Genomic DNA, 20,754 nt, shown 5'->3' with positions numbered 1-20,754 from the left:
AGAATACCTATTAAAACTTGGCCAAAACAGAAGAATGAGCGATGGAACAATCTGACAAATTTCATTCAGCGTACCGACAGAGTGAAGGTCTTCAGTAATGACGGTCCATGATCGCCTAGAGGTAGACTGGACTGTCTAAGGCGTTTCATCTTGGCGGATCACATATGGAGCTGATCCCGAGGTCCACTCCACATGGGGACTAACATCGCATTCAAAATCGTCTAGACTATGTGGTGCGACATTGAAAATGCTGCTCATATCAACCCTTGATTGGTTCCCGCGTGCATTCATTTGGCCGGCTATTTTCCCATCCCTGCAAACAATCTATACACGAGCACCAAGTATGTATTAGCCATGTGCCCTTGAGCCGGAACAGCGATTTGCCTGCAAAGCTAGTGTATTCCACGCAAGCTATGACCGAGATCTCACTTTGGCCATGCGTCCGATCATCTATGCATCGTGGTTACAAGGCCTCTTTTATCAGGCCCAGGAACAGCATCTGCCGGACCCATAAACCCGTATCAAATGCAGTATGTCGCCCAAGTCCGTCTCTGAAATTTGACTGGGTGGGGCCTACATAGAGTGTATCTTTGCCCGCTGAGTTCGAGATGTTGCCTGCCCTGACTAGCATGTCGATTCTTCTCCCTCTTTACATCTATCCCACGCCAGGCGCGTGGGATCCGCTTTATGCAGCGTATGTAAACATCGAAATCCTTCTATCCATGCACTAATTCTTATCAGTGCGCAAGCGCATCGAAACGTCGACTTCACCGTCATCCTCAACCCTTGCTCCGGCCCATGTTTAGGCAGCCTACCAGACCAAGTATACCTCGACGAGGTACCAAAGCTACGGTTACACCCAAACATACGAACGCTTGGATATGTTGCGACGCACTACACAGACAAGCCGATCGAGTCAGTGTTGGCAGAGATTGACATCTATTCGAGATGGCCAAAAATCGCAAACGAGACGGGGTTCCGTGTAGATGGGATATTCTTGGATGAGACACCAAGCACGTATTCGACCGATGAGTACGAGTATTTGAAGGTTGCGGCGCAAGCAGTGAGGAATGGAACGACGTTTAAAGATCGATTTATTGGTAAGTAGGAATGGCACCTCCACTGACACTGAAGGCGTAAGCAATGCGACTAACAATACGCAGCGCAAAACCCAGGCCTGATGCCGAGCGAAATTCTAAACTCCCATGCTGTGTACCAAGAATCGTATCTCAACCTTACCGACATCACCGTCGTTTTCGAGGAATCGTTCGACAGATGGTTAGACAAGGACACATTAGACCCTCTGCAATCACACAACATTCGGCGGTCGAAGCTCGCCGTAATACTGCACGGATTACCAAATCTCACCAAGAATGTGCTGGATTTCATGATCGATCAGGTGGAGGAGACAGCAGATTGGCTGTTTCTTACCGATGTGCAAGAGAAGGATGAGTACTATCATAGTTTCAGCCCGATATTCGAGGCGATGGTGAAGAGTGTAGATGGTGCGGAACGAAGGCGGACGAGGAACTAGTGGATTGGTAGCTGTAGAGGAGGGCGCGAGCATATAGAAATACAACAAGAATTGCGCTTTGTGTGACGGGACATGCTAGATATCTTCACAGCACTGCGGTTGATGCCGGAAGTTCGAAATGCGCTGTGTGCGATGATACAGGCTGGATAGCTTCACAACACTGTAGTAGCCCTCGAAAGCTTAAAAAGCGCTGTACATGATAGTGGGTGCTGGATAGCTTCACGATACTTTGGTCCGTGTCGGAAGCTCGAAATGTGCTGTGCGCGACAAAGCATCCTGGATGGCTTCATGACACTGCCTTGGGTGACAGAAGATTCTCGAAGAGCGACCGATAAGCGCACCAGAGCCTTGTGTGGTAGGGCAGGCTAAATGCCTTCATGTCCTCATCGGCGGACATGGCGTCGTCATCGTACCCGGAATCATATCCGATCCAAATTCCCTCTTCCATGGACAGAGGGCGGCGAAGATCGAAGTCACACCGTCAACAGTCTCATACCCTTCATCGCTGTCGTCGGTGCGGCCCCACGATAGGCCATTCTGAGGACCTTCGCCGCACTGAGCGGCCCACCCATCATCCTCCGTACACTCCACGTGCACCCAGGCCTCCTCTTCTCCAGTCCGGCAATCTTGCTCTGCGAACCGAGCCAGAAATTTCTCTTGCTCCAAGGTAAGTCGAAGCTGCACAGCTTCACAATCCCCGGTATAACAAGGCAATTCGGCCCCACAAGCAAGACGCCTATCGTTAAAGTCTATGATGCGGCACCAAGCAGCCTCATCTTCCAGACCCGCTTCAAGCTTCTCCACTAACTCTCCCACAAGTGGGTAAAGCATCTTGTAGTGCTCGATCAGCGTTTCAAACTTCTCCTGCTCTTGCTTAAGAGTGCTTTCCTTGATTCCAAATACACAGTATACTGAGTGAGATGAACCAAATTTTGTGGCTTGCGTCCGCATGGTCGCCATGCCTGTCTATGTTCAACAACTCCGCATGGTCGCCATGCCTGTCTATGTTCAACAACAATCCTGAGCGCAACGCACAACAGAAATCTATGCGAAGCTATCCAGCCTCGTGCAACAAGCATTGAGCGGGATCGTATCTGCTGACATATTTGAGATGTGTAAGCTAGACGGTGTAGGAAGCGAAAAGCGCCACACCCACCGCGCCCTGCAGATGACAACCGACTGTATAATTACACCAAAAATGGAGGCTATCTCAGTAGAACTCATCTGGATCACTCAATTGCGCTAGTATATCGATGCTATCGCTACCATGAAAGCTCTTGTTCTCGACGCAGAAGCGCGCACAGCGAACATTTCGGAAAACCCGATCCCTCGACCTGCGCCCAATGAGCTTCTGATTAAAGTCGAAAGCGTCTCGCTGAACCCAATCGACCCACTCTATGTTGCAAACCCGTTGGGCAATACGGGACGGACCGTTGGAAGCGACTTTGCCGGCCGGGTAACGGAGGTGGCGTCCCAAGTACCGGCATCCGCCAACATGCAGCCTGGTGTTCGCGTCGCTGGTTTCCTACAGGGCGCATGTAGCGTCAATGACCGCCCCGGTGCGTTTGCAGAATATCTGACTGTTCCTTGGGATCTAGTGTGGCGCATTCCTGCTTCTATTTCCGTTGATGAAGCGGCAGGTGTGAGCTTAGTCGCCTTGACTGCTGCGCAAGGGATTTGGTACCGGATGGGGCTAAATGCACCCTTCCCATACGATCACCGGGCTGTGCTGAAAGAACACCCCGAATGGCAACAAAGCCACGGCCGCGATGAAGATGTGACTGAAACGCTCAACGTGTTCATCTACAGCGCATCCACTTCGGTCGGTCTATACGCGGCGCAAATGGCAAGAGCTAGTGCAAAGACTGCAGGAAAGAAGATCAAGCTTTTCGGTACGGCGAGTAAAGCTCGCTGGGACTTTTTGCAAGCCGAACCATACTTCTACGATCATCTCGTCGAGTACCGAGACCCAACTTGGTCAAGCCAGATCATGGGACTTTCGGATGGCGTGGGTATGCATTATGCATACGACGGACTTTCGGAAGGCGACTCAGTCGCACGTGTCGCATTGACACTCGCAAAGAATGGCAAGATGGCAATCGTACGATCGCGCGAAGGCGGTGCATGGGAGGGAGACAATCTGCCCATCGAACCTGTGTATGGCGCTGTATGGGAAGGTCTCGGTGAAGAAGTGCAGTATCAAGGGATGATTGTTGCAAAGTCGCCAGCGGCCCGAGACTTCGCAGTTGTATTCTACAAGTGGTTGAGCGGGGCCATGGGTTCGGACATCAAGCCTGTACCGGTTCGTGTGATGCCTGGAGGGCTAGAGAAAGTGATCGAGGACGGCTTTGTGTTGCTTGGTGCAGGCGGCATGGGTGATCGCCAGATCAGCCGCGCCGAAGAGTGGATGAGGCCAGTTAGTGCAGAGAAGCTAGTGTACAGGCTGGAGAATTCGACCAGACTTTAGGCAGACAGTAAGCGATGGGAATATCAGTGGCAGTTGGAAAAGGCTCATAGACATGTCTCGTGGGTGATGAATGTGAGTTTCGAACCTACTCACGACGCGTCCACAAATGATTCGTGATGCGCTAAAAGCGCTTACTAAGCCCTCCTTCCAATCTCGTTCCCCGTCCCTGAATCAGAACATCATGCATCTCCGACGACACAATTAGCTCACAATTTACGAATTCGACCATTTGAAATCACTTTCGAAAAGCTTTCATCGTGATTGTGATATTAACCCTTTGCCCATTAGCGACAAAGCAAGTTGTTGCAACTCCTCAAGCCACTGGAAGGATTTCCCTTTCAGATTATGATGCATTGTCTATGGGCAAGCTGTTTGCTTCAGGTTGCATATCCAACAGAATGACACGGGTTGCCACGTCTGACAAACTGTAGGGCTCGCATATGTCTTCCCGAGTTCGCCCGCTGCAATTTCTGGTAGATTCATTCTGCTGCCATCCCAAACAAATACCACTGCATCATTTCGTACTTGTCAAACGCCACGATGGCTGATCACTCGCGGAGACAAGACACCAGCTGTCGCTTTGGTGGGACTTGGTATAGATGCAGCTCGGATTTTGGCGGCTTTTCAGGTTGTTGCACGATGGATCCATGCTCCCGTGCTGGCGGATGCCCGAAAGAGAAGGACATGACGCCAGGTCGCAGTATGTGAATTTTTCCGTATGTACTTGAGATACTTACACCTTGGCAGATACACTGGCAGCCACAAGATCAGCTACTACAACGACCGCATCATCTCGGGTGTCTGAGGCATCATTTGTCAAACTTCCAATACCATCAACATCATACCCTAGGCCAACGACTGCGTCATATTTTGCGGCCGGTACTACTGACACTACTCTGGCTACAGCATACGTTACTCTCGACCATGTTCCATCGGCCACCTCCTCTCACACGGCGGGTCCAACCTCCAACTCTCTGCCTATTGCGGCTATCTTCGGTGTAGCCATCGGCGGCGTCGCCCTTATCGGCCTTGCAGTCTTCTTGTTCATGTGTCGTCGACGTAGAAAGCAGAAGAACATTTACCAGGCACCAATTTACGTTTCGCCTTTCAACACAAACAGCAATATGTACCAGAAGCGTGATGGCACCTACAGATCAAGTTTGCGGGGACCTTCTTTCGATACACAAGATCTTAGTACAAGAGATTCTGGGGTTCATACTGTGGCGGCCACTGCTCCGTCTCCGCATCGTGCGGAACTGCCTGGTGAGTCAGGCTTGGGGACTCACTGAAAGGGTGTTTCGAGTAGCTTCGGAAATCAGATAGGCATGAACAGATGACAACGCATCAATTAGGCTAGATTGAACTTTTGATAACAAAGAAGTACATACTTAGTGCTATATATTTTCCGTGCGATGGGGCTACAACGACACGAGGCAGCAACGAAGCTAGCGGCTGCACCCGCCAACGGCAACCTCACCTGTTCACAACCCTTGTTTTGCCTCTTGCGCCCTTCTCTCCATCCATCAGGACACTCACAGTTTACAAATTCTGCCTTTTCGCTCATACTCACTGTTCACCACCCCTGATCGAAAGCTATTGAAATTTGAGTCGAACGCAGCCCCGCTGACGTCATAGCCACGATCTGGTTTCTGATCATTCTAGACTCACCCAAGGCCTCTCAGAGTTTGAAGCTGTCAAAGGCAATCTAGGAAGAGCTTCAAAGGATTAATCGCAATGTCTGAAGAGACCGTCAAACAATCTTCAGCTTCGGAGGAAAAACCGCCTGTGTCCATACCCCGCTACTTCCGGAACGATGCCCCACTAGCACGACGAGATCCTCATAAGCAACTACTCTCTTCGTTGGACCGCCTCATTACCGAGCATCCGCCTCACCATGTAGAGCCTGGCGGTGGTCTGTACTATGGACCCATCTCGGTGGCTTATCTATTCTACGCGCTGCACAATCTGTACCCGGACCTCAAGCTGGACGACTACCCGTTAAACACCTGGTCAGCAGCCTACATCGAGCAAGCGCAAACCCACATCAAAGATTTTCCGCCGCCGTCTCCGAGCAAATGCGGTGTCTCGAACGACATCATGTCGTTGCTTGCGTTGTATGCAGTCACGGCACAGGACCCAGACACAGTCAAAGAGCTGTGTGATCACGCGGCGGTCATGCTCGAACCAGAAACCAACAACGACTGGATGTTTGGACGTGCTGGGTATCTCTATCTCCTACGTCTTGTTCGTGGAGCATTTGCGCATCACAAAGCGACTCTCGAGCTAATTGAAGACACCGCGGACGAAGTGATCGACAACATCATGGCCAGTCCGCGTCCCTGGAAGTGGCATGGCAAGGCCTACGTTGGCGCTGTGCATGGTGCTATCGGTATCATCACGCAGATTGTGCTCACTGACCCTTCATGGGCGCCTAAGCTCGAGGCTGAATTGGGAGCCTTGCTCAGCTACCAATATGAGAGTGGTAATTTCCCGTCGTCACTCCCGCCGGGTCGCGACAGGCTTGTGCATTTCTGTCACGGCGCACCCGGTGTTGTATCTTCGCTCTTGTCAATTCGGCCGTATTTTCCCGAACTTCATGAACGTATCGACCGCGTCATCACCAAGGGCAGAGAATGTATTTGGGAACGAGGTCTCTTGACCAAGGAGCCGTGTCTGTGCCACGGAATTACGGGCAACGCCCTAGCATTAGACGGCAAGCAGTTCGAGCATTTCATGACCTACACGACGGGACACGAAATCAAGTCAATGGGCAAGGATGGCATGCTTGAGAAGTCGGATGATCCGTCAGCGCTATGGTGCGGTGAGGCCGGCCGTGCTTGGGCTTGGGCGGTGGCCGACAAACAAATTGACAAGCGTCTCCTGGGCTACAACGACATATGAGCCACTTGTTGGCAGACCGGAAGCCACGACGCGGTCGATAATACACGATTGAAATGAATAACGACTTGATAGGACGGTTAGCATCTCCGGTGTGTATTTCGGGTATCACAAGCACATTGAGCTATTTCGTAAGGTTAGTCGTGGGGCCACAGGTACAAATATTAGTGTTCGTGCCAAAAAATATCGCTCTCTTTCATCGATTTGTTTCTCTACGCCACGCATCGCGAGAAAAGAGAGTCTTGCGCTATCTGCTAAATTTCTGATTGGGCCTGTCCAAACGTACATACACGCGAAGTGTCCACGTCTTCAACGAACAGATCTTGAAAACTATCTTTGACAGGTCGCATTTTAGGGTAAGGTACCAAAGTCCCCGAGGCCATCAACCCTGGAGCCCGGTTGTGTTGGGATCCCCATACAAGCTTCCACGCGGGGTGCAACGTCAATCGCAACAACTCTAAGCTGGATTCTCATTAGTCGCCTGATAGCTCTGGAAGCACCTGCCACGAACAGTTCCTGACAGGAAACAAAGTAATCCTTTCGCACTATCGTCATCACACTACCTAGTCGAAATCCAGGAACTTTGCGGCGTGATCACGGGCATGTGTAGCTAAACTTCGCAGCCTCATATCGCAGTTACACGCACAACAACAGTACCATGAGCATTTTGCGACTCTACAACGGTTTGTGACCTACAGAGTTGCGGTCTGCTCAGTTGAGAAAGGAAGCACAATACCAACTCTGGTAAGTACGGCTTTTCCACGTCAGCAATGCCCCTCATCTATACTAACTTCACTGACGCCACTGCGCCATTGTGTCTAAACTATCGTACGATTTCTAGCGCCCTCTTAGGTGCGTGTATTTCGCGTCGCTCGTTCGTCTTCCGCGTTTTTGCTCCTACCCCTAGGCGCGCGATGATGGCTTATCACAACTTCACCGCAAGCCCTCTGTCGTTAGCATGGCCAGTCATGATCTTGACAATCACTACTACATTGTCACAAAGTCACCGTTTGGTTCTTCTGCTTCTTCACTCTGGTGCTGCGTTGGTACGATTATGGCTTAGCGGCGACTCTGTTCGGTCTCACTCTCACCACCCCGGATTCTACTGGTGAAAAGGCGAAAACAACGTCGCGTCAACGGACGCAAAAGAAACGACCAGCATGTAATCGCCTCTTTGCAATCCACTGGTGGTCTTTTGTTCCGTTAAGACATAGCTCCGGGAAAGGGTGGGGCGAGTGTCGGCTTCGTCAGTAGCTTTCCACTTTTACCTTCGAACGGACCCTCAGGCCGTTTGTACACCAGCCGCGGCGGGCAATATAATACACCAAGGCTTCCCAGCTCGCTTCTAACAAGGCGCATAGATTCAATTCCCACACTCGTTTCTCAATATGCCTACTCTATGGGCTGTCGTGTCCCTGGTCTGGTCGCTCTTCGCCACAATTTCAACTGGCGATCCAGTAGACACGTACACGGGTCTTCAATCGCGGCAAAGCAGCGTGAGCATAGTCTCCGGTATCAGCTGGCGAGATGAGCACGGTACCCGAGGCTGCCTCCCCGACCCGTCGACCGCGAACTAAAGACGTGTAGGAAATGTCGCAGTGCGCAGAGAGGCCCGGGACCTTAAAGCAAATCACCCAGAGCAATGGAGCTTGTATTTGCTTGGTCTATCCAGTCTACAATGGCTGGACCAGTCTGACCCTCTCTCGTACTATGGCCTCGCCAGTAAGTGTCACTCGCAGATCTGGAGGTGGTAGATGTTAATGTCAAATTTGTAGGTATCCACGGTCGGCCGTACAAAACTTGGGGAGATGTCCCAGGCGTCCCATCAAAATCCGGTACAGCGGGATATTGCACCCACGCAAATGCTCTCTTCCTCCCATGGCACAGACCTTATTTGGCCCTCTTTGAGGTAACTATATATTGCAAGCCTATAGTTCTATTTTCTGATCTCCTGTCAGGAACAAGTATACAAGCGCGTACAGCACTATGCTGAAGAGGCAACTGAAGATGTGAAAGAGCGATACCAGGCTGCCGCAAACTCGTTCCGTCTTCCATACTGGGACTGGGCACTGGGAGAGGGCGACGGCCCAATTCCTGACTTCTTCACTGCACAAATGATCAATGTCACGAGACCCAATGGCCAGCAACAAGAACTCTGGAACCCACTCTACGCTTTTTACTTCCATCCGCTAGTGCCCGGAGACTTTGAGAGCAAGGTACGGTAGATATTCGGTCTTGTAATTTGTTGCTAACCATTGCTATAGTGGGCAAATCAAAACGAGACTTTACGATGGCCAAGCAACGACTCTTTCAATGCTGTTTCCGACCAGCAGGCTATGCAAGATGATTATAAAATTCAACAACGTAGCCTGCACGACCACGTCGCTCAAGCTTATCGCACCAACACCTTGGAGGCGTTTAGCCACACCATTGAAGAAGCCCACGGTTGGATACATGGCATTATTGGAGGGGGATGGAATGGAAAACGTTCAACCGGTCACATGTGGCCTCTGGAGTACTCAGCCTATGAGCCGATGTTCATGCTCCATCACGCGCACGTAGCAGCAATCGCACTTTCAACGCATCACAACTAACCTGTTATTGCAGTAACGTCGACCGCCTCTACGCAATCTACCAAGCCCAGCATCCCGATCGGCCCTTACAGCCCTCAAACATCGGCCAGAACGGCAACGTCTGGCTCGAAAATGACGCGACCGTCAATGGAAATACTTCTCTCTTACCGTTCCGCAAGGCTTCGGGCGGCTTCTGGACGCCAAACGACGTGGAGATGACGGAAACATTTGGTTACGCATATCCCGAGACGTTCAAGGCGGCCCCGCATATGAACGAATATGTGAACGAACATGAAGGAGAAGATGAAGAAGATGAAGAAGATGCGTGGGAAGATGAGGAAGAGGACTGGGACCTTTCAGCCCGCGCATCCGCCTCGGTCGCTCGTCTGTACAGTCCCAGTGCCAGAAACATGCTCACCGCCAATCCAGCAACTGCAGGAGGCACCGTGCAACTCGTGACGAACGGCACATTCACGGACTGGGCCATCGCCACTGAAGCTCTGGCCCACGAGCTCCCGTCCACGTTCATCGTGCGCTTCTTACTGACTGGCGACTTCTCGTCCGATCCCAGCGTCGATGTTGGTAGCTGGGTCAACGCCATGCCCCAAAGCCACGAAGAGATGAGGAAGAGAACTGCGACGACCGAACAGACGTACAAAAGCAGCATCAGTCTGACGAGCAGTTTGCTAGACCAGATCAAAGCTGGTAAACTTGAATCGCTCGACGCAAAAGACGTCGTGCCGTATCTGACAGACAAGCTGAGCTGGAGGGTTCTCAAGGTACGTATCTCTTACTCTAGAGCAAGTATCAATACTGACAACAAGACAGGGCGACGGCACATCCCTCCCACAAAAAGATCTCGGCCCTCTCACCTTCGAAGTCGTCAGCACGAAAGCGCACATCCCGCACGACGCCGACAAGCCCATCTCATACAGCGAAAAAGTGGTCAAACACCCCGAGGTCACGAGCGGCAAAGCCGGTGGCGTGGCAGCCTGATACTCCCCAGCTACCTTCCCTTCTGCAAGCTAGAATGATTCCAGCGAAGCCTTAATTCCTCTCCCTTCGTAATTTACACAAGTCGCTCTTGGTAGAAATAGGATTTCATAGATTTTGACCAGAACACACACGATTTCCTTGCCTAAGCCCCCCCCCCTCTGCCCCGCAGCGTTTTACCCCGGCGGATCCGGTTTACATGCAAACGTACACCTACTCTCCCTCTCTCCCTCCCCCTCCCCCTCCCATCCTCCCACCGCTCAGTTCCACCGACTCCGTCTCGCACTTGAAATCCACATCCGTCTACCCAGACACATACACAACACCGCTCCTATACCCAAAACGCCAGCCACTCCGCATTTGGAAATTTCCACGTCGCGTGTTGCCACATGCTATATCAGCTATGTCAGCGTCGAGTTGAGATTGAACGCGGAAAGGTAGCAAACGTGACGTACACAGCAAACTCATCCCCCTTCGCCATTCCCTCCTGCAATCCCACAATCACTCGCGATTCGTCTTCATACACATAGCTAGCCATGTTGACAGGCACTCCGCTCGACCAGCTATTGTGGTAAGATAGAGCGCTGCGGGCAGGGTAGGGTACAGGACGGACCTGAGATTGTTGATTCCGCCGCTGCTGTCGAAGAATTGCGCTGTCAGGACGGATGCCTAATCATGGGGTCGAGTGGGATTAAGGGCTCGTGGAGGGTCATGTGCAGGTGGCAGTTGGGGGCTCTTGGTGGTTAGCGCAAGGGTGCAAGGGTGCAAGGGGTGAGGAGGAGGGAAAGGGTGGAGGGCTTCATGGTGCGTGATGATTGACAACGCTGGGGAATAGAGGGGAGATACATAGGCACAGAGTGCCGGGCCCGTCTGGTGGAAAGCAAGTCGTGGTCTTGTTGAGGGCTGCTTTGGGAGTAACACGGGAAGCTGTGGTCGCTGTATCTGTCTCTAGCTATCCGTAGTAGGTCTACGAGCTTAGATCTTCTCCCAATACAGGCTTTGTCCCATACATCTCGACGCCCACCTGCTCTCATTTTGCCTCTAACTCGACTCATATCCCAGCCTACCTCGTTCCACCCAGCCTGATCCCTCAGATTTACTGTACCCATCCCTCTTAGCCGCAGCACATGCATTATCCAACCTCTCCCTCAAACACGATTCTTGGTACAATACCAGCACACCTTTAGATCGCAATCGGAGCAGCAGTTTACCCAGCGATCCTGGTGTCCGCACTTGTGACATGTAGTGTTCCACCCGTTGCTTCTATAGAAGCGCTCGAAGTGGTGTTCGTGCTGCTGGCGCTGATCTCTCTGGTTCTGGCGCCTCTTGTTCCTGTTATTGGCCCTTGGGGCTGGTGCTTGCTGTGGTGCTTGCTGAGGTGCTTGCTGAGGTGCTGGCTGTGGTGCTGGCACAGGAGCAGGCTGAAACACAGCATTTAACTGAGCTTGTGCATGATTGAGCGCAGCCATAAATGCAGCATTCGGTGCTGGCAATGGAGCTGGTGCTTGAAAAGGTGCAACGACTGGTGCGGGTGCAGGTGCAGCTCGAGCGACACCGGGCTGAGGAGGGTTGATGATATTCCGCTCGTCCCAGAGCGGACAGTCGCAAGTCTTCCACTTGGTCACGCACAGGTAACAAAACTGATGGCGACAACGACAACTGATTGACGTGTTAGCAATCGACTGTTTGATTGAAACGCACAACCTACGTGATGTGATAGCAACCTCGCTCTAGCTCTACCATCTCCTTGCAGTTCGGACATGTCTGCCAGCGCTTCTCCTTGGCGAAGGACATTAGCTCCTTAACGTCTTTATCTTCGGGACACAAGCCACCATGTTGCTTGCCCTTGCACGTGGCGCAGGTTTTCTCTTTACAGTCTGCACAGGTACCCACGTTGGCCTGGATGTCGGCAGGTCGCACCCACTTCGAACACTTATTGTTGCTACAATAAGTTCGGTCGGAGGTGCCCAGCTCCTCACGTCTCTCAACAAATTTGGCTATCAAAGGCTGAGTCAGGAACGGCGTGCAGCTGAACAAGGGAATGATTCTGTTGCAGCAGCGTGGCGGGAAGTGCGAAGGATCGGTGACCGAGGACTGGAAAAGACGTTGGAGACAGTCTCGGCAGTATGCGTGATTCTCAGGCTCATCGTCGTCTTTGCAAGGAAGCTGCAGCATATCATGCATGGGGTGCATATCAAGACAGGATGAGCAGGTGCCTCTGGAGACAGCGCTGACCTTGTCAGCGGCCTTTTCTGTCTCTAATACAGACTTGGTCGCTGCAGCGGTATAGAGCCTGGATGCTACGCCGCCGCCCTCCATATCATGTCTGAGTCGCTTTGTGCGGCCATCGTCACGTTCTCGCAAGACAACAGGATCCAAAGACGCAACGCGCTTCTGCGTCTTCGAAGGGCCTGGCTCAAGGGTTCCTCGGGGAGGCGCCTCCGCGTCAGGAACTTCCTCCACAGTAGCCTGCTTACTTGCCATGACACTCTCGCTCGCTGCCTTCTTCTCGATCTTTAGCGTCAATTGCTCTTCAGCAGCACGCTTGAGAGATGCGGGTAGCTTGGGCAACCCTGCAGCAATCTGGGTGCCACTGAGATCGAAGCGAAGCTTTCCCAGAGCGGACGCTGGTCCGTTGATGGCTTCGTTCTGTCGAGCCGTGGTCTGGTCGTTTGCAGAACGGTTTGCCGGAGGCGGTGCACGCTGTGGCACAGGCTTTCCCCCGAGTCTACATGCCATGTCATGATCGCCTTCAAAAAGTCAGTTGTGCTCACGTAATATAAGTGTTTACGTACGCTCAGCCTGTTGCTCCTCGCTAAGAAGGCGTTTGAACGCAGCGTGGTTGTTATTCTCTTCCTTGAGGATGTTGTACGCGATATACTGGCCGCTGACTTCTTGCCACTTGCGGACGAGCTCCTCACGAAGCATCGAGAACGCAACTTTCTCGCTCATTGCCGCTGCGTTGATATCGTTCGGCGGAAAGGCCTTGAGTATTGCGTCGACATCGTCGAGCTGCAGCTTCAGCGCCATGCGAGCGGTTGCTGGATCCATTATTGCGGCGAGGAGTTGGCGGTCGCCCGGACAGTGATAAGATCACAACATATAGATGCGGAAAAGAAAGCACAGCTGAAAGCGTGGTGTCAACGGCATGGCTTGAGTGTGAGTGTGAGAGTGAGCTGCGACGAACAGGTGACGTTTGCCAAGACTTGTTGAAGCTGAGGAAGGCACACCCCGGCGAAAGGTGAGAGAGTAATGACATGTTGAGGAAAATCAAGTGAGAGGTGAGATGGAAAGGGCAACGAGAATATAGAAAAGCCAATCGGATGATGAAGGGAGAAGAAGTGATTACGATCAGTGGCAAGCCTCACCGGCGCCTTCAATTCTGGATTTGATCCCAACTTTTAAGCCAACAAGCTCTTTGCTATCCACAATCCTCCTCGCTCAGCACCATCACATCGCGCTGATGTGATAGTCACACCTCCAATAAAATACCAGACCACGGCGCTGCGGCTCCGTCTCAACTCTCCCGCCGTGATTCTCTTCCATACAAGAGCCTGTTCTCCAAAGCTGCAACAAGGTGTGTCAAGATTATGAATGGCAAACATGCCAAACCCAAAACGCCGCTGACGATGCTATGATCTGGGGTGGTAAAGCAAAACCACGAGCTGCAGGGCGTGCCTTGTGAAGTGAATGAAGCCAATCCGTGGATGGCGGGACCGTGAACCAAATGTCCGATGAATGTAAAACGACGCCTGTTCGCCCAGCCAGGATGGTAGATGCATCCCAAGCGCAACTTTTCGCTATCATTGAGAAGTGAATTGCTGTCCATGCGCCGGTACGCCAATTTAGGTATTACTCGATCACCCTGCGCCAGCAGTGCCGATCTGTGTCTGCTTCTGATATGCGGGTGACCGGTAGCTGTGTCGATGGGGCGAAGCAGTTCGACTCCGTGCCGAGCCGTCTTCATTTCGCCTAAATTGCGGGTCCGGAGATGTCATGTCTTGTGGTTGTGGTGAATTATTGGCATTCGAATTTGCCATTCCAGGGCCGACGTGACGGACCGAAGCCTCACCAGCGTATGGTTGAGGGTTGCTGTTTGCTGGAGTGATTTGTGGGGCATTCCGCTGATCCTTTTTGGAAGCAGCAGGACCTTGGTTCCTTGGTGAGGCCGTGGGGGCCAAAATAGGGTTTTTGCCCCGTTCCTCCCACTGTCGCATTATCTCTTTTGCAGACATGTCAGATGACGTGTCATCATTGAGTAGTTCCATAATCTCCGGTGGGACCTGGGCAGGTTAGTACGGGTCGCCTGGAACCATAGATGGGATGCCTTACCTCAGAGAACTCGTCATTGTTCTCAATGAGATCGAACACGACCTTGACTGCGCCCTGGTCTACATTCCGCATCTCCTTGTCGTTGCTCTCTCGCAGAATGTTTGGAGCCATAACAGTAGCAATGTTCCAGGTGTCCATCTTATTACCTGTCTCTTCATCGACAGTGTGGAAAGAAGACACCCAGTTCAAGAAGCGGAAGAGCACTTCCATTGTATCGCGATGCGCTTTTGGTAACAAACATAGGACCAAGTGCAGGACTTTCTTCCTCTGCTCCTCGTCTTCGATGTCTGAAAGAATATTAGTTATGTCAAAATAGTTATAGGTGATTGCGCCTTACCGTTAGCGACCATGAAAAGCCGGTACAGCTTCAATGTTAACACAGGATCTGGCATGAGCCGAAGGAACCTCTTCAGCAAGTTGGCGAGAATGACAGGATTCTTCGAGTTCAGGTCGACTTGCTCAACACCCTTCGCATCAACTTCTTCCTCGAGTTCACGAAGAGCCTTGAGGTTTCCATTCTTACGAAACACGCCTTCAATAGACATGTCCATACTTCTCATTGCAGTGATGGCATTTTCAAGCAGCGCTGGGACCTTCAATGCACCAGGCCCAACACCTTCAGTGCAGTCGGCGCCAAACTTCTCAACCAAATATTCCAGAGATTGCCTGAACGTGGCCTTGTCCGTGACTGGCTTCTCTGCGCCCACAACGGTCTTCTTTGGCTTGCTCTTCGCCTTCCCAAAGCCAATCTTTCCCCAGAAGTTATTCTTCTTTGATTCGATGAGGTCCAAGAGCTCTCCCTGGTTGTACTGGTTGTCATCTAGGAGCAACCCTAGCTGAAGTACAGCTAGGCCTTTCAGCTTGAAGTACTCGAGCGGTGATAGCTCCGAAAAGTAGGTTCGTGATCGACCGTCAGCCATGTTTTGTAATTCCTGGCCGCCGGAAAAGTCCCGTCTGTGACCGTTTCGTAATCGAGGCTGGTCATTTTCACCCAGGAGAGCGCTTCCACCAGCCCGGAAAGCATTCGGCCGCTGCTCTCGCTGCTGCTCCAAAGCCGCCATGCGAGCAATGTCGTCTAGAGCAAGGGAGTTGACATTCAGTGTGGTGTTGTCAGGGTCGTTCTGCATTTCACGTTCTTGGACGATTTGCATGCCGCCTCTCATTTGAGCATCGCCACCAGCCTGAATGCCATCCGGTCCGTCAATGATTCTGGAAGCGCGTGCGCGCTTCATTGTGTTTGATAAATGCTTATCAAGACGTGTGGAGCGGAGCCGCTTGATGTCGGACATGGATTGTTCATACGCCGAGTTGTCCCTCTGACCTTCGTTGGTCGAAACGCCTCCATACGATTTTGAGCGCGCGTCTTGCTGCAAGCGTGGAACCGGTAGATCAGATCCCGTGTCTCCAAGACGGTGTCCCTGGGATGAATCATATCCTCCTAGGTTGGGATCATCTATGGGTCATTAGTGGGACGAATGTAATCTCGGTAGCGGTGCCAGAAATCTGAGCCGGGTGTCAAGAGAAGTAGTGGTGAGGGGCTTCATGTGTGAAGAAAGGGTGTCACTTACCAGAAGTGTGTGGTAACGCACCACTGGAGCGCAGTGTTGCCATCAAGCGGGCATGGGCCACCTTCAATAGATGGACGTACTGCCGCAGCTTGGTGACGTGCTCAAATCCCTTCTCGGCATCTGCTTGGGCCGCAGCACAAGCTGGACAGAAGACTCTCTGCTGGGACTTACTCCAGTATGCATTCCGTACGTCGCGGCGGAGATCAGCATTACATCCGCGGCACATCATACAGCTGTAGTTGAAGGACATGTCGTTCAGGTGGACACATTTGTCTTCGACCTGAGCGTCGCAAATGGGACAGGCGTCTGCCCATCTTGGTACCAGGATTGCGGCTTCTGCAGCCTGGTCCCTTCCAGCCTCTTCTTCCAAACGTGTGTCGAGGCTGTTGACCTGGGTGAGGAATTGGGTGAGGCCGCTCGAAGATCGGGTCTCACGCTCGAGCTTGAGCGATCCTTGGAGACATATCCGAATGAGGAGCTTCAAGTAGTGGGCCAGCCCAGTAACAAGAGAGAGAAGTTCCTGAGTGACGCCGAGTCGCCGGACGCCGGTTCCCTGGGATTGTGTAAGGAGCGCAAAGAAAGCTACCACTTTCTTACAGAGCAACTTGGACTCGCGCGAGTATGTCAGGCCTTTGGGTGTGCGTTGGACCAATTGCGCGTCGAGTTCGTCTGCGGCTGCAAATAAGAGCTCCACATGCACAATGAACTTTTTGGCTGCCATGACGCCGTCAACGTAGGCGCCATTGCTGACGTGGAGCAGCATGTCGGAAATGCACGTGGCCGATTTCTCTTCGAAGGCGGAGAGTGTTTTCCAAATCCAGTTGACCTTGGCCTCGATCTCTTCTTCCTGTTGGCGCACGGTCTCCCGAACCTCGTCGGTCGCATCGCTTTCGCTAATGTGCATGTGTTCAATGACAGGTTGTCCAGTCGAGTGCAGTCGGACATTCCAGTACTTGTGTATCATATAGCATTCGGGATGCCAATGTTGATTCTGTCCATTGCGATAAATTTCGACGAATTGCTTGAGAATCGACGTTTGACAGCCGTTGCACCGCTGGGCAAACTTGGTCGAGTAATGATAGTGGCAGTATACGCTGCCTTCATGCTCATAGTAGCTGTCTGATGCACCGAAGACGGTCGGGCATACTGAGCACGTGAAATGCTCGATGTGGTATTTCCGGTCTAGCGCGGTGATGTAAGAGCCGCGGAGGGCTTGCCCGCATTCAAAACACAACAAATCGAGGCGTCGGAAATAGTCGGTTTCGCACAACGGATATTGGCCTGGAGGCTTTTCTGGTACGGGAAAGAATTTGGAAGCTACAATCTTGCCGCAGTCCTGCATTTGTTAGCACGGTGATCAATGAATGTTACAGAGTCTTGTCTTGATCAAGACGGCGCACGACAACTCAGCATTGCAGAATCATCACACGCCCAGTCGCGCTGAAATAACAGGGTGTCTTACGTGACATGTGAAGCACTCCAGATGGTATGTATCTCCCAACGCTCTCACGAACTGTCCAGTCAAGCCTTCCCCACACTTTCCGCAAATCTTCCCACTCCGTTTGGGCTTCGGCTGGTTCAGTTGGTCGGGGTCTGTCGCTGAGCGCATGGGAAGATCGGAGCGGGCGTGTGGAGCTAAGCCATTGGATGATTGTGCGTCGTGCTCGTCAGTCCGCCGTCTTGCAAGGCCATTGCTGCGGGGGTCGTAGTCGTAGGCGTGGAGCTGCGGTCCACCTGGGCCCTCTGCGTACGGCACGCCATCGCCATGTGATCCCATATCCGCTTACAGCTTCTCCACCAGTTCGCAGGAACGTGAGGTTGTGGTGCTGTAGCCGAGGCCAACACAACGCGTGCGACGATTGGGGGGCAACACCTGGAGCTGTGCAGATCACGTGCGCAAGAGTGACCTGTTAAATCGGTGCTGTTGTCCCGTGGGTTTGGAAAGTCGCCTACGCCAGATGGTGGATGGTCGTGGTGTGGAGAAAGGTTGGCGGCTCCCCGTTCGGCGGTGAGAGATGGTTGGCAGGGTCAATTAGCAGCGGCGGGAAGGGGACTATGTACAGGCGGTGCGGAGGCGGGTTCGGGATCATGCGTGCGCCGCGACGAGGAGGCGAAATGTGGTGTCGTCGGGCAACAGCTGGTCGAGAGCTACGAGGGGCGCCGAACTGGACCCTGAGCGCTGGGTGAAACACCGCCAGGGTAGCCGGCGAAGGAGGGGGGGTGAAGGCAGGACAGGTCGCAGCAGCACGACGCCGGGTGGGGAGAGTGAAGAGGGCGTCGGGCGTCGTGTGTCGGTGTGGTGGTGTTGCAGGCAAAGTGGCTCTGGTGCATCAATGTCGAGCATCACCAAAGGGCGCTAAGGCCGCATTCAGCAGAGGCCAGCGGGAAATTGGCCTTGCACATCCACATTTGCAAAGCCGGCAGCACCTTCATCGTGCGCCCTGAGCTTAATTTAGACGCCATAACTGCTGTCTACGCATCACATGTCTTCATTAGCACGAGTTATGAAGGCGTCGCGCGGCGAGACGCGTGTCCGTGGCGGCTACAATGTGTGCATGCGAAGCAATTGCCACATGCTGGAGTGCCGTCTACGTTTGGGCGGCCTGCATCTACCTGCGTCTACACATGCCAGCTCACAGCCCTTCTCGGGGGCATGTCCATGGCCGGCGGGCAGGATTCCCATGTCTGTCTCAGCACCCCAGCGCGGTGAAGTAAGCCAGCGGGGCAGGCGCGTCCGAGCGCTTTCGACGTCTTGGCACCGACTTCGCGATACTTTCTAGCTGTGCGAGACGGCAGCGTGAGACATTGCCGCGCCGCCTCACCGACACCGACACCGACACAGCATTCCGGGGAATTGACGCGACTGCCCTCGCTTATAATCGCGCCTGCCACATTCGTCCACAAACAAAACACCCACAGGCACAAAGACCCCAGCCATAACAAAGGCTGCTTATATCAGCTCCCTCACCCGCAACCACCTCACCTCCACACCTGCACACCCGCACACACCCCGCCATGGAAGACGACCCCCAGCCACAGCGCCCCGTCCAGCAGGTGCAGGTCTTCCGCGCCCCGCGCCTCGTCTCGCGCCCGAAGCCGCGCATGGAGCAGGAGGAAGAGATGGGCAACGAGATCAAGCTGGGCGACTTTGAGGACGTACACGCCCTGTCCGTCTCGGAAGCGCGCGCCGTCGTTACTGCAGTCCACGAGGCGCGGCGGAAAAAGGACCCCGAGAACAACCCCCTGCGCGACCGCATCCACAACGACCAGCCCGTCATCATGCACTTCCTCGAGTACCTCGACAACTTCTCGCGCTACAAGCAGGAGGAGAGCCTGCATTCCATCGCCGCGCTTTTCGACACCCACCCTGAGCTGACGACCGTCGAGAAGGCCCTGCTAGGTACTTTATGGCAAGGACGAGAGGAGAGAGGCGAAGGCTGATGGCTGTTAGGAACCCTCACACCAGACACCGCCGATGAGGCTACGACGCTTATCCCGTCACTGGCGAGCAAAATGGACAGCGACACACTGCAGCCTATATTGGACGAGCTGACTAAGATGCGTATGTTGGACAAGATCGCCCGTGGTCACCACAAGTGAATAATGGAGCTGACTTCTCCGACAGAGGATCGCCTTCGATGAGCTACACACGTCGCTTTACATGGCTTGAAGAGCCTGACTAACACAGTGGCTTGCCTGTACGAGCTATGCGACAACGCACCGCCATCACAGAACTTGCCGTCCTTATTGCAGATAGCTCACTGTCACCCACGACACAGCACAGATGCAACATCAGTCACGCTTTTGCGATGGGCACAGAATACTATGACGAGACAGGGCATTGCCCTCGCATGACTGAGACATCACCTATACATTGGATTTCCACCCTTGGTATATCGGAAGCAAATCAGAATCAATTGATGTATCGCTCCATTTCATAACTTGATTCATATCCCAACCGCGATGCGCAATACAGCTGTGCTACAGCACTGACTCGTATATCACACGGCGAGATAGCTTCGTGAACAAACATTTTCCTCCACTTCCCTCCTGTTTTCACACACTGCCCACGCCACATTCACCGTCACCATCACCGATACCTACACTTCATGCCCGCCTCTCCGATCTCCCCTCACCATCACTCCCGCGCTTGCACCTGCCGACAACCTCTCCTTCTCTCCATCTCACACTTGCGGTCATGTGTTTGTGCTTGTTTGGAAAAGCACTCTTGCTGACACGGACTTAGTACCGTGCGCGAGTTCGACGAGGCTAGTATCTAGATACAAAGATATCCGAGAACAGGAGAACCGGGTGGGGAATTACTAATCGCTAAACATGGGAGAGCTTCTGTGCCTGTTGGCGCTTTCATATCTACGATGAAATACATGG

At 52.9% G+C, this 20,754-nt stretch overlaps 10 protein-coding genes across 10 annotated transcripts; 6 read left to right on the top strand and 4 right to left on the bottom strand.

Moving 5' to 3' along the window:
- Positions 1-629: 629 nt before the first annotated feature.
- Positions 630-1,534, top strand: SNOG_04178 (hypothetical protein; the record flags this gene model as incomplete). Its single annotated transcript, XM_001794550.1, has 3 exons — positions 630-694; positions 742-1,100; positions 1,164-1,534. The coding sequence occupies 3 exons, from the start codon at positions 630-632 to the stop codon at positions 1,532-1,534; spliced, it is 795 nt and encodes a 264-aa protein (XP_001794602.1).
- Positions 1,535-1,619: 85 nt separating this feature from the next.
- Positions 1,620-2,494, bottom strand: SNOG_04177 (hypothetical protein; the record flags this gene model as incomplete). The annotated part of the gene is made up of 2 exons (XM_001794549.1): positions 1,620-1,684; positions 1,948-2,494. The coding sequence occupies 2 exons, from the start codon at positions 2,492-2,494 to the stop codon at positions 1,620-1,622; spliced, it is 612 nt and encodes a 203-aa protein (XP_001794601.1).
- A 307-nt stretch (positions 2,495-2,801) lies between these two features.
- Positions 2,802-4,001, top strand: SNOG_04176 (hypothetical protein; the record flags this gene model as incomplete). The annotated part of the gene is made up of 1 exon (XM_001794548.1): positions 2,802-4,001. One exon carries the CDS (start codon positions 2,802-2,804, stop codon positions 3,999-4,001), a length of 1,200 nt encoding a protein of 399 aa, XP_001794600.1.
- A 540-nt stretch (positions 4,002-4,541) lies between these two features.
- On the top strand, positions 4,542-5,290 carry SNOG_04175 (hypothetical protein; the record flags this gene model as incomplete). The annotated part of the gene is made up of 2 exons (XM_001794547.1): positions 4,542-4,701; positions 4,749-5,290. 2 exons carry the CDS (start codon positions 4,542-4,544, stop codon positions 5,288-5,290), a joined length of 702 nt encoding a protein of 233 aa, XP_001794599.1.
- A 445-nt stretch (positions 5,291-5,735) lies between these two features.
- On the top strand, positions 5,736-6,902 carry SNOG_04174 (hypothetical protein; the record flags this gene model as incomplete). The annotated part of the gene is made up of 1 exon (XM_001794546.1): positions 5,736-6,902. One exon carries the CDS (start codon positions 5,736-5,738, stop codon positions 6,900-6,902), a length of 1,167 nt encoding a protein of 388 aa, XP_001794598.1.
- A 1,707-nt stretch (positions 6,903-8,609) lies between these two features.
- Positions 8,610-10,468, top strand: SNOG_04173 (hypothetical protein; the record flags this gene model as incomplete). Its single annotated transcript, XM_001794545.1, has 4 exons — positions 8,610-8,621; positions 8,834-9,120; positions 9,507-10,251; positions 10,301-10,468. The coding sequence occupies 4 exons, from the start codon at positions 8,610-8,612 to the stop codon at positions 10,466-10,468; spliced, it is 1,212 nt and encodes a 403-aa protein (XP_001794597.1).
- A 328-nt stretch (positions 10,469-10,796) lies between these two features.
- Positions 10,797-11,003, bottom strand: SNOG_04172 (hypothetical protein; the record flags this gene model as incomplete). The annotated part of the gene is made up of 2 exons (XM_001794544.1): positions 10,797-10,857; positions 10,921-11,003. 2 exons carry the CDS (start codon positions 11,001-11,003, stop codon positions 10,797-10,799), a joined length of 144 nt encoding a protein of 47 aa, XP_001794596.1.
- A 1,166-nt stretch (positions 11,004-12,169) lies between these two features.
- On the bottom strand, positions 12,170-13,516 carry SNOG_04171 (hypothetical protein; the record flags this gene model as incomplete). Its single annotated transcript, XM_001794543.1, has 2 exons — positions 12,170-13,215; positions 13,261-13,516. 2 exons carry the CDS (start codon positions 13,514-13,516, stop codon positions 12,170-12,172), a joined length of 1,302 nt encoding a protein of 433 aa, XP_001794595.1.
- Positions 13,517-13,810: 294 nt separating this feature from the next.
- On the bottom strand, positions 13,811-17,707 carry SNOG_04170 (hypothetical protein; the record flags this gene model as incomplete). The annotated part of the gene is made up of 4 exons (XM_001794542.1): positions 13,811-14,748; positions 14,798-15,084; positions 15,135-16,235; positions 16,387-17,707. 4 exons carry the CDS (start codon positions 17,705-17,707, stop codon positions 14,326-14,328), a joined length of 3,132 nt encoding a protein of 1,043 aa, XP_001794594.1. The 3' UTR covers positions 13,811-14,325.
- Positions 17,708-19,380: 1,673 nt separating this feature from the next.
- On the top strand, positions 19,381-19,965 carry SNOG_04169 (hypothetical protein; the record flags this gene model as incomplete). Its single annotated transcript, XM_001794541.1, has 2 exons — positions 19,381-19,765; positions 19,817-19,965. The coding sequence occupies 2 exons, from the start codon at positions 19,381-19,383 to the stop codon at positions 19,963-19,965; spliced, it is 534 nt and encodes a 177-aa protein (XP_001794593.1).
- Between the last annotated feature and the right edge of the window lie 789 nt (positions 19,966-20,754).

Source organism: Parastagonospora nodorum (assembly GCF_000146915.1).
Source record: "Parastagonospora nodorum SN15 chromosome Unknown scaffold_6, whole genome shotgun sequence".
In the NCBI taxonomy this organism is placed as follows: Eukaryota; Fungi; Ascomycota; class Dothideomycetes; order Pleosporales; family Phaeosphaeriaceae; genus Parastagonospora; species Parastagonospora nodorum.
The sequence above is the reverse complement of the archived record's forward strand: the minus strand, read 5'-3'. Positions and strand labels throughout refer to the sequence as shown.